Source organism: Brassica rapa, chromosome A07 (genome assembly GCF_000309985.2).
Source record: "Brassica rapa cultivar Chiifu-401-42 chromosome A07, CAAS_Brap_v3.01, whole genome shotgun sequence".
NCBI lineage: Eukaryota > Viridiplantae > Streptophyta > Magnoliopsida > Brassicales > Brassicaceae > Brassica > Brassica rapa.
This window is the reverse complement of record NC_024801.2, coordinates 5,095,161-5,112,562: the sequence shown is the minus strand read 5'-3', so window position 1 is coordinate 5,112,562 and position 17,402 is coordinate 5,095,161. Positions and strand designations below refer to the sequence as shown.

The 17,402-nt window shown below is 33.5% G+C and overlaps 1 protein-coding gene across 3 annotated transcripts; it reads left to right on the top strand.

Moving 5' to 3' along the window:
- Positions 1 to 1,660: 1,660 nt before the first annotated feature.
- Positions 1,661 to 16,917, top strand: LOC103847933 (MADS-box transcription factor ANR1). Of its 3 annotated transcripts, XM_009124944.3 has the most exons (9): positions 1,661 to 3,871; positions 4,047 to 4,231; positions 7,107 to 7,185; positions 8,958 to 9,019; positions 9,657 to 9,756; positions 14,246 to 14,287; positions 14,397 to 14,480; positions 14,562 to 14,701; positions 14,788 to 16,917. In XM_009124944.3, the coding sequence occupies exons 2-9, from the start codon at positions 4,047 to 4,049 to the stop codon at positions 14,801 to 14,803; spliced, it is 708 nt and encodes a 235-aa protein (XP_009123192.1). In that variant the 5' UTR covers positions 1,661 to 3,871; the 3' UTR covers positions 14,804 to 16,917. The 3 variants fall into 3 exon arrangements, with proteins under 3 accessions (XP_009123192.1, XP_033130772.1, XP_033130773.1); XM_033274881.1 differs by having other exon boundaries at positions 1,661 to 4,231; XM_033274882.1 differs by lacking the exon at positions 14,788 to 16,917 and having other exon boundaries at positions 14,562 to 14,705.
- The last annotated feature ends 485 nt before the right edge of the window (positions 16,918 to 17,402 follow it).

The window sequence follows — 17,402 nt, the reverse complement described above, 5'->3', positions numbered from 1 at the left end:
TAGAGATTTTTTGTAACCAAACAAAATCAGACGACTTAACTTTCAGTCGTCTCAGAAAACAGATTTCAAAGTCAATTGCAAAAATAACCAGTGCGTTGACCAGATGACTTCCAGGTAAGTCGTCTACTGCCAGACGACTTCCCATGTAAGTCGTCTGACGAACAGAGCTGGAAAAAAAGTCGATTTTGATGTTAGGAGTTTTCAAGGCTCCTAAGACAAATGTTGTAGTATAAAAGATTGTCGAACCAGTTCTGAGGGATATCAAAGCACTGAGAATGCAAGTACTCACTTAATCTAAGTGCAACCAATGATTTAGATGAGTTTTAAACTACTACTAATACTAGAAAGCAATAACAGAATGATACTTTCTTGACTAAGGGAAAAGAGAACTCATGGTATAGGGATTAGACCTTGGGTGATCAAGTATCGAACTAAGGATGGCAAATGATCAATCAAACTATCGACCTTAAGCCTAGACACAATTCTAAGCAAGCTCTATGTCTAGATGAATGCTCATTTGCTAACATATCTCAAACATCAAATGTCTTTGGTTGAATAATATGAAAGCAATCATTACTAATAAGTCTATTAGCTATCTTAGCACCTTTAACAACAAATGTCTTTGGCAAAGTATACTAAAAGCCTAGGAGAGTTGTCTCGGGCATTTCATCGAACACCTTTCGGGTGAGAAATGCCTAAGGATCAACAACTGAGTGGCCAACTCAGAAGATGCATTATGATTACTCTACTATCAAGGAAATATGAATGATCTACACTAAAACATCCTAGCTCTAACCTAATCACCCTTAATCTCCCTAACCCATGAATTCAAAAGGTGATTACTAACTAATCTCCATGATTTCTCTTAAACCCATATTGGATTTTAGATTAACCATGTAGAGAAATAGATAAGAAATCAACAAGAACACAAGATGAAAGCAATGAAATCTGAATCAAAAGAGGTTTTTTTTACTAGTTCTTCTCTAGAAAAGAGATTATTTTGCCTCCCATGGCTTACAAAAGTACTTAACTTAAGTTTAGAAAGTGTAAAACATCAAAACAAATGACCAAAAGGTCCCTGAAATAACAAAAAAAATCGTCCAAGCAAAACACCCGGAGTGACCTAGCATAGTCGCTCCAGGAGGTCACTCCCGACGCGTTTTTTCGTGTCTCGGCGCGTCAAAACGCGAGTGACTTGAGCTGGTCGCTCTGGCTGGTCGCTCTGGCTGGGAGTGACTTGAGCTAGTCGCTCTGGCTGGTCGCTCTGGCTGGGAGCGACCTCGGTAGGTTGCTCTGAGAGGTCACTCTGCGATGCTCGACCAGGATGGATATGCCTCTAGTAAATTGATCATAACTCCTTCATTACATCTCCAAATGACTTGAAACCACTTCCATTAGAAAGCTAACTCAATTTGCTGTGTCTCCACAAAATCTTAGCAACAGAAGATTTCTCTAAAGGCTCCATCCATGCTCATCTTTCACCCCCTTTTGGATCACAATGCTCCCAAACATCTCAAATCACTCCATGGCACACTCCAGCACCTAATAAGCACAATGAATGCAAAATGCAACCTAGACATGGCTAAATCCTAATCTATATGATGAAAATGCTCATGGATGAATGGATAAAACAATGTAAATATGCAAGATATCAGATTTCATACCTTAAATTGGTGAGATAACTTCCTTAGCACACATAAGGCTTCTCCAAGCACACAGAATCTCAAACGAAAGTGATCCACCCATAATCGTTAGCTTCTATGACTTTATGAACCATAAAAATGTAAAATCAAAATCTTGGGTTTTTTTAGCTCAATGTGGAGAGAAAGTGAGAGATATGTTGTGCTTATTTCATAAGAATGAAAAAAGAATAATGGTAACTCGATTTTGAGAGCATTAAGAGCTTCAAATTGGTTGTTCATGGTGGTTAGGTTATTGATGACAATGGCAATCTTGTAATTACTTGAAGATGATGAGGGTGAGAGAGTAAAAATGTCATTTTCGAAAAAAAAAAAAGTTGATGACATTTTCGTGAATTATATGAACTTGTGGGGTGAATAGGGCAAAACCAATTTCAAAAAAAAAGGAGGTTAGTTATGTGTTTGACTTTAAACACAAGTCAATATCCTCATGACACCTTAGAAGTGGAATGTCCCTAACAATTAAACACAAGTCAGTATAGGCAAATATAGTCATATAAACACATGGTTTAAAGGGTCATACTTGAATGGCCTTAGGAGATCCATAAGTTTATCCACTTTTGTTGGATAAGAAGGTGCGCGAGGATCATAGATTGCTTGTGAAGGTTCATAATTCTTCCTCATGCATGTCGTTCCATTGTCTCCAATGTAAGAAAAAACTCGTGATGGAGAACATATTATGGCCTTACTGCAAACCCATATGGAGATAATTGAACACTTTACTGTCAATAAGCCTTAATTCTTGCAGACCTAATCCTTTCCTCTTCGTCGCTGTCAGAATCCGGCAAAAGTTTGTTTTGTTGCGCGATAAAATCGTCGGTGACGTCCTCGAGCTCACTATCATTTGCAACCTGTTTCTTCTTTGCAACATGTATTCTTATTTTAGGGATCATTGTTGTAGCATTCTGAACGTCATTGCCTTTACAATTTTTCATTGTCCTTCTTAAAGCATCGGCTTCCTACTTTTTCAACTGCTTCTGCTTTGTTTTAAATGAGCTGCATCTTTCTTCTTTAAAGCGATATCTTTCTTTTTTGACATAGCTTTCTATTTTTTTTAACTCAGCTTCATGCTTTTACATCAGCCGCTGCTGAGTCCACTTGGTTTAGTTTTTACCTAGCCCTCAAGTCGCGTCTAATTGGGTCCTTGGCAGGAGAAATAGTAACAAAATCAAATGGGTCCTTAGCATCGGCATTACCAAAATTCTTAGCCAAATTCTTATTCAAATCAGTGGTTTTGATTTTTCTGACCTTTGAGTTGCCTCTTCTTTCTTTCGATTACGGTTTACTAACGTGGAACAGTTATTAGTGACGTGGATTAGTTAATCAGTTTTTAATTATAAATAATCTCAATTAGAAAAATTTAATCAATGCTGTTTATTGTAATTTTTTAGGGTCTAGGAATTATTTGAGTATTTTCTTTTTAAAATGTATGTTATGAGAGTCATTTAATAACTTTTATGCTATTTAAGTAAATTTCTCTTAAAGTATCTTAGAGTTTGAAAAGGTTTATTAGAAATGCAAAATTTCCTATGGTGTAATTATAAATTTGAAAAGTGTTCTAAAATAAATATTCTGAAATAAAAATTGTGGAGAAAGACTACATCATCGGACAACAGTGCAAGTACAGCACCAACTCTGCCAAAAGCCAAATAAAGACTTAAACATTGTCAATTACAGAAAGATATATTGCTAAATTCACAAAGTACCACTCCGAGAAACAAAAGCATCTCTCAAATATCCACGTGTTCATCATCTATTGCTTGCTTCAATACCACTTTGTTTCATCGCCCCATGATTCGTGGGTTTATATCTGAGCGTCCGAGGATATTTTAAGCTCACGCGCTCCTGTCTACATTTGACTCTACTCGCTCTTCACATGCTTGCCAGAATCTTCGCCTCGCGATCTTAACAAGTTACGAGGTCAAAAATTTATGACCCAATCAGACTTGCCAGTATAAAAGCGAGTACGAAGGGTTTTTATACTCGCGCCATAGAGACTTTACTAAACTGCTGATTGTAATAATACCAGCAGTGGTTTTATCCTCAATCCGCTCTCTTGCCATATATACACAGAGAAAACTCAGAAGGCATATTTATTGAAGAAAAAAAAACAAAGAAGCTTCTCGTCTTCCTCTGCCTTCTTTCCTTATATTGGAAAAAACCCTAATCAAGTAAGTCAAATCTTCACGAGTACATATACATATAATTTCAATACAACTAATCAGGAAACCTAGCTATAAAAGAGAACAAATCTAAAGTAAGGTTTGAATCAGGAAGATCATCTAGATTTGATCATTTTTGACATTAACGATGTGCATACTTCTTGAAATTGGTGATGCACATTAGATGGGGAGAGGGAAAATAATAATAAGAAGGATCGATAATTCGACAAGTCGACAAGTGACTTTCTCCAAGAGAAGAAGTGGGTTGCTTAAGAAGGCTAAAGAGTTATCAATTCTTTGTGATGCTGAAGTTGGTGTTATTATTTTCTCTAGCACGGGCAAGCTCTACGACTTCGCAAGCAATTCAAGGTCAGCTTCTTAATAATAAAAACTATCTTGTTGTCTTTATTTCTAATTTTTTGCTTTGAGTTGCATTTACTTGCCTGTTAGATTCCTTACTTCTCTTTATTGCGGTTCATTATGCGAAGACATGTGTATGTAAACAAAATTTTTACTCATGACCATGTCTCATCTCTTCATACTAGTTTGTCAACAGGGTTACAGTATATGTTTTAAGGGATACGAAGAGCTCTTTCGTGGAATATTTTATATTTGTTTCTTCGTTATAAAACATGTTTTTTAAAGTATAGAACATGTTTTCTCATCTTTAGACTCGGTCTACCTTTTTATACTATACTTTGTTCTTATTGATTTGAGTCCAGCCTATCACTGTAATATTCGCTTAGGTAAAATGACTTGGATACTCTTAATTGACTTAAATGATTTTACTTCACTCATATATTCAAACAAGTAATATATTTGAGTCTTAGTATGTAGCAAGGGCATCAAGATCACAGTTGGTTTTTCACGTCGTGCTAAGTCTAAAATTATAGTAAGAACATATACAGATCAAAGTTTTTGACTTTTGCTTCCTCGTTCAGTGGTATAAGAATTTAGATTTGAATTGTTTATATCGTATTATTTTGCAATTTAATTTTTTTTTCTGGTTAATATTTCCATTGTATGTGTGTTAAATTAAAATTTGTGAACTATGAAAGCTTATTTTGTGCCTTTCCATATAACATAGAACGAATATCATTTGATTTTGTGTTTTATTATTAGGTATATAGAATTGCATTATGCAGTTTCATGTTAAGTATGTAGCTAATGTATTGTAAGGACTAAGACCACGTATTTTCTTGAATTTCTGGTTGATTAAAAATGCAAAAATAGGACGGAACTAAACATTTATCAATCATCATTTACATTAAACAAAAAATATATGAGAAAAAACTATTTGATTATCTTCCATGCATATTGGATTCAGTCCTTAAATATCTAAACCTAAATCGTAATCAAAACCATAGAAATCCCTCAAAAAGGCATCCAGGACATTTATTATTTTGAAATTTGTTCTCTCTTGAAGTTAAGATCTACGTTGCATGGAAGCTCGTTTCCATCGTCTTTTCTTCTTCTCTTAACTAAGGCTTATAGAGAACACATCTAACGGGAAACATGATAAAAAATTTCCTTTAAAAAAAAGTATATAAAATAAATAATTAAGAAATATGAAATTAGATCAAATTTGATTCGTTAGGATAAATAAAGATCAGTTTGACTCATTAGATGTTATTAACTTTAGGAAGGAATCTAAAAATTAGATTTGAAAACAGTTTTTGATAGAGGTGAAAAAAATGAGAATGATTTTTTAATATATATATATATATTGGATTTTAATAGGGCTATTCAATATGGTAAAACCGAACCGTACCGAACCGAACCGAACCGAAATAGACAATATGGTTTGGTTTTGGTATATACCATATAAACCGAATGGATATAATTTTATAAAAACCGTAGGATTTGGATATGGTTTGGTATATAACCGATTAAACCGAATAAACCGAACAAAACCGATTAAAAGTAGAAACATGTAAATGTGTATCTATTTTATAACAATACATGGAAATATACTTGTTACATAAGTTAAATTTGTGTTAATAACTATTACCATAATTTTATAGTAAAAAACCTTAATTTGTAGAACACTTGAACTATAACTAAATAACAATACATCGCAATTCAGACATCTTATTTTCTAAGTTTTTTTTTTATCTTTTTGCTTTATTTTTGTCTTCACTAAATTAATATGAAGATTATAAATTTGATGGACAATAATTAATGAAAAATTTTCAATTGAAAAATTATGACTTTAATGAACACTAAATATGGAAGAGTGGAAAAACTTTTCTTTTATGTTTTTGTTTTGTTTCATATTTTTATTTTCAAAATTTCAAGCTTTGATTTTAGTTATAGATTTGATTATTTTATTTGATGGTAGAAGCATTTTTATTTTTTTTGTTCATTTATTTGAACATGTAATATATTTTTAATAAATGACGGTGTTCACAATATGACTCTAAAATTCATATAATATGATTTCAAACAAAATAATTATGTTTTTTGGTATAAAACCGAATAAACCGAAAACCGACGGTATATAAACCGAACCGAACCGAAGTAAATATGGATTTAGAATGGTAGTTATATTTTACTAACCGAAATACCGAAAACCGAAAATAACCGAACCGATATCCGGATTGAACACCCCTAGATTTTAACATGATGATTGTTATCTGTACTTTAAATATTTAAGATTTGTATATTGGATTTATGTTGATGTAAACATTTTGCTTTTTCTTTTAAAATATGTGTTTGATGTTTTATTTATTGTATTTATTAATTACTATTATTTTATATGTAGGTATTTTGATTCTTTTTTAAAATCCATTCTTATATATTTTAAATATTGTTTCTACGTTTCCGCTTCCATAAAATTCAGGTTAAATTTTCTAACATTTTATGTATAGTAAGTTTAGCATAGCAATATTCATTTGGCATTATTACTATTGTGATTGTTACTATTATTGTTATTATTGGTATGGCAAACCATGTATTTTTAAATCTTGACACCTTAAACTTTGTTTGCAACTTTACGTTTTTAGTAGTAGCACAGATATTTTATATTTCTATGTATGCAATGTTTCTGTAAGTGTTCAAATTTAACAAATTCACTAGAATAAAAGTTAATACAGGATTTATAAGACTTGTATCTATTTCATGTAATATTGAGGTTTTAATTTTACAGTCTGCTTACAAAACTTATGACCTTTTTTAGTAATTTTTAAATGTTAGTATATTATTCATATCATTTTATTATTTATTTCTTCTGGAATATGTTTAGTATGAAAAGTATCATTGGGCGGTACAACAAAGTAAAAGAGGAGCAGCATCAACTACTGAATCATGCCTCAGAGATAAAGGTATTTCTAAAAGAAACAGAATTTATTATTTTCTTTGTCAATTATAATTTGTCTCACTAGGACTTCCATAAAATAGTACCTTTACAGTTTTTCACTTTTACATGAAATAGTTTCTGAAATGGATGACTTTCAAAATCGTATCCTGGAAATGTTTATAATTCACAGCAAATACAACTATACATTCTTATGTATTATATTCTGAAATAGCATTCTGAATTTGCTCGACTGATCCGGCATGGCAATATAATTGTGAACTCATCACTGCAGGCATTTCGAAACAAATTCTAATAGTAGAACACCAGTTTGGAAGTTTACAAAAAAAAAAAAAAAAGAACACCAGTTTGAAAATAGGGTTTTGAAAACTGGAATGTGGATTCCTATAAAATAAGTTTACATTTTTCACATGTATCAAATTTGTAAAATTACGAAAATCTTACAAATGTACCTCAATTATAAATTTGTATGCTTACCAAAAAGGTGAACCGAAATTAAAATCATTTTTTATGATAAAAATGTATATTAATTATATCATAAACTTCTCGTGAAAATACTAATACATATCATGATATCAATAGTTTTACATTAAGTTAGTTCAAATTTTTTTTTTAAACTTAAGATTTAATAAAATTTAACTGTTGTTAGCTCAATTGCAAACGTACCAAAATAAAGTTCACAAGTCATAGGTGATCGGATAATATATATAGAATGAAAATTATTACATATTGTGGTAGTGTGTTGGATTAGGTCTACATTCCAAAACCTCATGAGAATCTTTTTTTTTTGTATAGTAAATGTCATATTAGAACATTTAAAAACATTACCCCCGTCAAATTTCAACCTTAATTTGTAAACGATTGAATGCAGCTTTGTCTATGTTTTTTTTTCTTTTGATAATATAATTAATGTTTTTTTGTCAGAAGTAAAATTTAAGTATTACTCAAATTTGAAATGGTATGGGTAACAAGACTGGTATATAATTAAGGTTGTTAATTTTGATCGTTAACTGAAAGAATAAAATATTAATACAATTACATGCTCATGATTCTCAGCATATTGTTTCAACTAAACGCTTTGTTTTACACCCAAAAAAAAAAAAACTAAACGTTTTGTTTGTCTATTGTTCGAGAAAGCAAACTTCTTTTTTTCAAGAAGTATTCGAAATAGTTCGTCTGGTTGTTTTACATGTTTAAAGTTATATTTCTCATTTATTTGAATTGAAAATACACATGATTGGTTGGCTATAAAAATCATAAGCAAATGAAATTTGCAGTTTGAACTATAAAAAATAAATATTGATATGGCCAGCGCGGAGGCAAAAAAATATTTTTGTTAAAGTAATAATATGATTTATAAAATTATCGTTTCTTATAAAGTAATGTAGTATAGATGAGTTTATATTAATACAAATGTTTTATTTCTGATTTTTAACGTTTTTATATAAAAGGGTAAAACATGAAAATTTCAGTGCATAAAGAACAAAGAGTATGAAAGGATAGAATAACTTGCAAGTAAAATTAATAATAATTAAAATTCTGTCTATAACTAGAAAAGAAACTAAAAATATGTGGTCAAATGGTTAAAAGGTATATTATGTTATTACTTTTATGTGTGTTTTTAATTAAAATTAATTTTATGTGTTAATTAATGGATAAATATACGGCTTCAGATTTTTATGTGGTGTCAAGATAGCCTTCAAACTCTATATTATAGCCACGACCCCTCTAGTATATTTATTTATATCAACATATATAGTTTTCTCTTTATGTTACTAGTTTTGGCAAAGAGAGGTTGCGACTTTGCAGCAACAGCTCCATTATCTACAACAATGCCACAGGTAAAAGCTCTTGTCCCATATAAAGTAAATAACATAAACTGAGTGTTATGGTGATCATGAGATTAGTATAAGGGGAAAAGTATTATACACGACAAATTGTGTAAACCAAAAGGAACACAAAAATATATGGGTGATTTAATGCAATTTTGGCTCACCGTCGTCTAATCCGGTACTTTCTTCTTTTATTGTTATTATTTTAATTTTTGGCAAGGAAAAGATCTGATTAAACTTTGATAATCACAAATCCCTCCTTTCTTTTTCAAAATTCACATTCATATAAAAAACCGTATGGCATCAACTACTATGATTAACCCAGTCTCTTATTTAAGGTTTTTAACTCATGATTTGACACTTTTTTTTTTACATTTTTCGGATAAGAGATATCTCTTATATTTCTTGTTTAACAGACAGTTCTTAGTTTTTCTTAATTAAAAAGCTAAGAACTGTCTCTTGGCCGAAGATAATAACTCCAGTTAAGAGACCGATGTTAATCAAAGTCTAAAAGACCAATGATACAAGAAACTCACTTTTAAAAATTGTAAACCAAAAAGATTAGAACTCTACAAAAGTAGAACTATTAAAAAAAGCAATATTCCACTACCTACAGCTAACAATTTTTAATTAACATAACATGCAGGAAACTTATAGGAGAAGAACTTTCTGGAATGAATGCTAATGATCTACAAAACCTTGAAGACCAGCTAGAAAAAAGTCTAAAAGGTGTTCGTCTAAAAAAGGTAATATGCATCAATTTGTCCAAAAGCTATCGGTGATCTCTCTTTTATTTTCACATTTCTGAGTGCCGAGATCTTTTGTAGTTGTAAAAAGGATTCTTAGAATGATAGTGTCATGCCCATTTTTTACTCAAAATATACGTCATGTATTCACATTGTCTTCATCCACAAAAAAACTTAAAAATGCCAATGCAATCTTATTTTAAGGATTGAATCCAATTTCTTTTTTACAAAACTGTACTAAAACGAATAGGAAACACTTAAAGCAAAGTATGAAGTTTTAAAATAAAAAAAAAACTTAAATAGAACTCAACAACCAAAACACGCAGCACCATACCATGACGACTACTCCTGCACTTCCTTGGACTCACCTAAAAAGAAAGGAGAGGTGAGTATTTCGACAAAAACGCAGTGTCATAAGCTCTTGAAATCAATCACCAACAATCATCACACAACATAGCATATATTAACTAGAACATCTAATAAATCAATAGCAAACAACAAGAAACGAGGATAAATCCCGACGGTGCCAACATGAGCACCTAAATCGGTACCCACGTTCTTCATGTTGTCGCATGAGAGCTCACAACCTAAATAGGTACTCGTGATTTCAATGCCTTCACGCAATCACTGTACCGACACCGGTTCACGCGTGATCGGCCACCAAATTATCAACTCCACACACAAACACGCTGCATGTCCACTCCGGCGATGTATCATGCCACCTAATTTTGTGTCATAAAGGTCTATATGAAATTCTAACAACATCAAGGCATGCTCAATTATCTCTTAACCTGGCTATGTTAGGCTATTTAACTATTGTTGTAACTCACCATATGTATTCCATGCCCCCCTTATCCATATCTAGCTACCGACTATACTACACAATTATCATTGTTCACACATCACAAGAAACGATGCAAAGCAGGAGAAATACTTATCTACATTATGTTTCACCGGCACCACATAGGCCTTTAGCCTTTCTTTAACTTCTAGACACCACCCACACATGCCATATTCACAAACAACACAATCATCTCACACAATTCCTCAAACATCATTCAACCATATTCATTTTAACAACCTAGCAATATATATCTATTTCTTTCACACAACAACCATCATATATATTATATGTTTAAGGATATATATATCCAGACAAATCAACTACATGTATGCTAATAGATACATGTAGGTATGAAGGATCCACTTAGAAACTTCTGCCATGATGAGTTAATGATAAAAGGAGATAGAGATGGCAACAAGCTCTCACCTTATCCTAGATTTGCTAGTTGAAATATGAAATGATGTAGACATGTGTTCTACTTCTCCTAACGAACCAAATCTACAAGTAATAGTGTTGGTTTTTACCCAAACCCTAGATTAGAGACCTAGAAGAAGAAAGAGACAAAGAAGAACAAAGAGATAGTGATTAGGGTTTCCTTACCGTCATCAGTAGCTGGATCTAGAAGAAAAGAGCAGAAGACTAAAATAAACTAAGAGAAGGAATCGATACACAACGAGATCTCCTCACTTCATGGTGGCTGGCTGTTCTCCTCTGTTGTCGGCTAGTGGCTCTTCAATCGGGCAGGGTTTCACTATGTTTTCTCTCTATAAAGAAATACCTAAGAAGAAGAAGAAAGGGGAAACCATATGATTTTCTATACATGGACCATAACATCATGGGCCTCTTCATTAATGATTCGGCTTGGGACCGGGATGTCACATATAAAATACAAAGGCAGTGCTTTATATACAAGCCTCTCATACATACAATGGTCGTCATACATACATCATTGATCGAGTATCGTTTGATGTAAGACGTCATTGACCGGGATCACTCTTTGTTCGCTCTTGACAAAGCCAGAGTTCGTATACATGTCCTTGTCTACGTAGACGATCGCATCATAACAAGTAACATCTCCTCTGAAATCGATAAGTTCAAAGACTATTTGAGTAAATGTTTCAAATATTTGGGCATTTTTTTGGTACTTTGTTGGCTTAGAAGTCGCATATAGTCCTACAGAAATGTATCTATGTCAACATAAATATTCACTTGATATCATCTCTAAAACAAAACTGTTGGGCGTAAAGCCATCTACATTTTCACTTGAGCAGAACCACAAGTTACTCAACGATGATGGTGGATATTATGGATGAACCACATCGATATCGTCATCTAATTTGACGGCTTATTTTTTGAAGTACCACCACACCAAAGATAATCTATGTCATCCATGTTCTTTCACAATTTATGAACAATCCAAAAGAATTCCATTGGGAGGTAGCTCTCCATGTGGTTATATACGTGAAAAACAGCCCGGGTCAAGGGATTTTACTTCAAGCAAACACAGAATTGTCACTCTCAGAAAAGTGTGATTCAGATTGGGAAGCATGTCCAAACAAGTATGTATGACGACCATTTACAACCAAGAGTTTTCTTCCCTAAGTTTATTTGGATTGCCGAGAGAAATATTTGACTTAAATTTCAAACAAAAAAAAACATTTACAACCAAGAGTTTTTTTCCCTGGTGGTAAGGTTTCAACCGTCCACATAGCTCTCTATCCTCAAGAACTACGATTTCATCTTCTACATCGAACCTCCAACTCTCATCTTCCACTTCATCTTTGTAGTTAAGCATTTCAATGGCAGAGGCAATAGCGAAGTGATAAGCTTGATAATGATCCAAAAATTTAGAGCTTAAGAGATAATTGATAATGGGATATAATGTTTTTTGTCGGGTATGGCTGATGAAGTAAAGTAGTGAAATTATCGGCCAGATTTGTTGGTGACTTTCCTTGTCTGTGACATCGTCCAAGAGAAGTAGGATCAGCTGGTGTCGTGGGAGCAATGAGATCCACTTAGAGTTTGCAGATCAAGCGAAGCGATAGGGAATCTTGTCTTATCATCGATTTCATTTTCATAGTTTTCCATGGTCGGAACGGAAGATGGGCCGGTAGAGTCATCTTGAGAATCAACGAATGAAGGAGAGTGTTTTACATATTCGTCATGTGTTGTGAACTCAAGACGAGTTTCAATGTTGTTTGATGTTGTTTGAGAATAGGTGCTGCTCTGTTCATGTACAGAGATATTCTCAACTGCATGAACACGTGTTTGTGGCAAAATCAAAGTAGTCATCTTCCGCAAATGCAGAAGTTCCACTCTGCAGGGAAGGCTGAGTTTGATATGCTGCTAGAGAAACCGCAAAAGGGAACTATGTTTCACAGAAAATGATGTCCCATTACTGAGATAAAACAGATCTAGAGGTTTTACACATTCCATACCTTCTTTCCGAAAGGGTAGTCGAGCTTCGAACTTGTCCTCTCCATGTTTCTGATTGTAGATATATCAGGGACAGCCCATGGCTCTAAGATGATTCAACGTTTTCGGTTTTGTGTTTATTTTTTCGTATGAAATTTTCCTTTTGAGGATTGTAGTGGGAGGGGTAATAAGATAACATGCTGCCAAGACCAAGTAACTCCAGAATTAAATAATTTGTGAGGCTTGGAAATGAAGACAATGCACCACGGTTAGAAGATGCATATGCTTTGTTCCACACGACCATATTGTTGTGGTGTTCCTATGCATGTGGTTTCATGGATGATCTATTTTTTTCCAAAACACACGGTCAAATTGAGAAATTCTGAGCCGTTCTTAGGATTTCAACTTAAAACTAATTGGTGATAAGCGGATTGACCCAAGTCTCTTACATGTTACTTAATCCTATCTTAGTTAACTGATGTGTGATCTTTTCTCCAAACCCTCCCTCAAGATAATGACTCATTTAGCTATTTACGTCGACAAAATCTATCATACTCCTTCCAGAATAATGCTCTATTCTAGGTATCTCGATGGATTTGAGTCTTTTTGGATCATAAATTAGTGAGATGATTGAAACACTTTTCGGGCTGGAGTAATGGGACATGGTGTGGACTGATTCTGATACCATAACATCCTTTTGTAGTTGTAATGAAGATCCTTAGTTGATAAATTATAAAGACGATGCCTTATATATATACAAGTCTGTCATACATACAACGATGTAACCTAATAACAATAAAAAGGACAATGCCTAGGCCCAATACTGAGAATGTTTATTGTGATAGTTATCACTAACCCAAAATTTGTGATATCTATAGAAGTCAAAGAAGCTAAAATATTATATACTCTAAATATAAAGGAAATTTTTCGAAGAACACTTGTAATACTTATGAATATAGAAAGGTTTTCTTCATTACTTTTTTTCTTAATATTTTCTTCTCGCTTTACAAATTAATTATAGTGTGTGTGGAGTTATATACAAATCTGTATCCCAATCTTTAGAACTATCAACATATCTAGATAGTTATTTATAAGTTATCTATATTGTGTCCCTTGGTTTCTGGAATATTTGGGATTTTGCCCAGTTTTGATTAATTGGATCATTGATCATAACTAAAGGTAGTCAAAAATCAAATTTAATTCAAGTCAATACCTTTTTCCTTTCTACAGGACCAACTTTTGACGGATCAAATCAGAGAACTCAACCTTAAGGTTTGTTAGTTAAATAACTAATAAAAATTTGCTATTGTGTGATGATAAATAAGCTGATACATTTCTTATATTTTTTACCATAACTCTAAACTAGCCATGTTTCTTACAGGGACAAATTATCCAAAAGGAGAACCAAGAGCTACATAGTATGGTAGATATCATGCGTAACGAAAATATTAAACTGCAAAAGAAGGTGATAGAAATAATTTTATAAAATAGAAAAGCCAGTCACATAAAATAAATATATTATGTTAACACATATAAACACTTGCAGTGTCAGGTTCATGGAAATCCAAATGCTACTGAAGGCAATTCAAGCGTAGATCGAGCAACCAATCTAAAGGAAACATATGCACCACCCCAACTTCAACTCATACAACTACAACTTCCTAGAGAAAAATCAATTAAACTGGGGTAAGATTCTTCACTTACAGTAAATCTAAACATATCCAAGATTACATTTACTAATATTAATGAAAATGTGGGAATATTTGAACCAGGCTGCAACTTCTTTAGCAAAAAGTGTTGGACAACTATCGATCTACAAATGAGGTCGTCTCTCCGGCGACTACTTCATGAAGTTTGTATATGATATGCATTGTTTCTCAAATTACGTTTTAACCGAAAATATTTGATGTACAACATAAAAGAATGATGTGATGTGAGTCCAAACACAATATACATTATAATTTCATCTTTTTTATTTTGTTATAAATGAGATTAACAAATTTTGTGAAAATGACATTTTTCACAAAGTTATATCAAATTAACCTAACTAGCAAGAATTAAAAAGTTTCTTACTTTTATACTCAAAAACATACCAAATATATTTGGACAATGGCTTGGAGTTCAAGTTTTACAAATATGGGCAACTAGTTTATTCAAATTTTAGAGAAATTATGCGTGTGCATTAGCATACCTTGTGTGTAGTTATCAAAATTGAAGTTTATTTGGATTAATATGTTTATCAAATTTTGATTTTATGAAGTGCACAATATAGACAGTATGTATTTTCTCTGACATTATAAGTTGAATAGAAAGATCCCCAATATATAAGGTGAAGAAACCAAGTCAAGTTTTGAAAACTTTGGTGTAATTATGGTGTATAACATAATTAGGAAGCAGTTGCTTGTGCCCCTAAGGATAATGGTGGGCTGGGTTTTAAGGACTTAACTGATTTTAACACGACAATGTTTGGGAAGCAGTTGTGGCGGCTGATCGAGAAGCCAAATTCTCTTTTTTTCTCGAGTTTTCAAAGGACGGTATTACAGGAATGCTTCACCCCTGAACCGATTTGCTCATATTCCCCGTCATATGGCTGGAGGAGTATTATCTCTGCTAGATCTCAGGTTTGTAAAGGACTAATTAAAAGGATTGGAACAGGGTCGTCTATTTCCGTATGGAATGATCCCTGGCTCCCATCCTCCCGCCCGAGACCAACTAACAAAAACCTTCATAATAGTTATCCGGATCTCACAGTGGATTCTCTCATTAATTCGGAATTCCGCACTTGGAATTTATAGGCAATTAGGAACTTGGTAGATCCACAAGATGCAAAAATAATATAGAGTATACCATTCAGTAGAAATCAGTTGGCAGATAAGAATGGATGGCACTTTACCAAGAACGGGAAATACACGGTACAATTAGGGTATCAGATAGAAAGGATTTATCCTGATAAGGAGAAACCACCTGAACTTTATGGTCCTAATGTTGATATCCTCCAAGCTTTTTTCTGGAAAGTGAGGTGTCCCCCGAAGCTAAAGCATTTTCTATGGTAATTGGTGTATGGTTGTATCGCGGTAACGAAAAATCTGAGAGCGAGAGGGATACAAAGAGATCCTTGATGTGCCAGGTGTGGAGATTCGGAAGAATCAATCAATCATGTGTTCTTTGAATATCCCCCGGCACGTCAAGTATGGGCACTATCTAAGATCCCATCAAATCCAAACATTTTCCCAATTGGCTCACTTTTTGCTAATATGGACCACCTATTTTGGAGAGTTAACCCAAAAATGGAGGATCATCAGTTTACATGGATATTCTAGTATATCTGGAAGGGTCGAAACAACAAGTGTGAGTAATATTGACATTAATCCAAGGGAAACGCTTCGACTGGCAGAAGTTGAATCAACACTGTGGGCTGAGGCACAGGTCACTAATAATCATAGGGTGGCACAGGAAGGACATGTAAGGACTGATCTAGGGACCACAGGTATATGGTGTTTCACGGACTGCTCTTGGAAAGGTAAGGACCCATTTTCAGGACAAGGATGGCTTAGTACGTTACCAGGCTTTGATGGCTTACTGGGGGCAAGGAATGAAAGGGCATGCCTCTCGCCTCTTCATTCGGAGATGGATGCAGTAATTTGGGCAATGGAATGTATGAGAAATTTAAGGCAGTTTCAGGTTACGTTTGCAACGGATTGTTCTCAATTGGTGAAGATGGTTTCGGAACCAGAGGAATGGCCATCATTTGAAAACTACCTGGAAGATATTAAGCTTTTGCGACAAAGTTTTGTCAACGCAGATATCGGTCATGTACCTAGGACGGAGAACACAAGGGCGGATAGCTTGGCACGTAGTGCTAGGAAACAACCATCTTTCGTCGTGCACATGGATGTAGAGTTTCCTTCTTGGTTTACATAGTCTATATGAGTCTGTGAATGTTTGTTGTCAAAAAAAAAAACAAAAAAAACAAAATTAGGCATATGGTTGATCTAAACCTTTCTACCGCTTGTTTCAAGACTGTAAATAGAATCGGTGGATATGGTTGGGTTAGTGGATTTAAACAAAAGAAAACGCATCTAGGATCCTCGAGACCATTGGCTGGACACGATACTTTGTCTTGTGGCGTAGACATGTATGCCTAACTCACGCTTCAGACTTGTTAGCGGAGGATGATGTTACAAAATATTTCTAGATCCAAAGATAACACTAAAGGATATATATATATATATATATATATATATATATATATATATATGCTTCTTTTGTAATCAAACTAGATTCTAATCCGCATTTTAAAAACGTAGAAATATTTTAACTAAATTTTATTTTTGATGTTTAATCATCTCAGATAATATATAGTTGAAAATGTAATTAAACCTCTCAG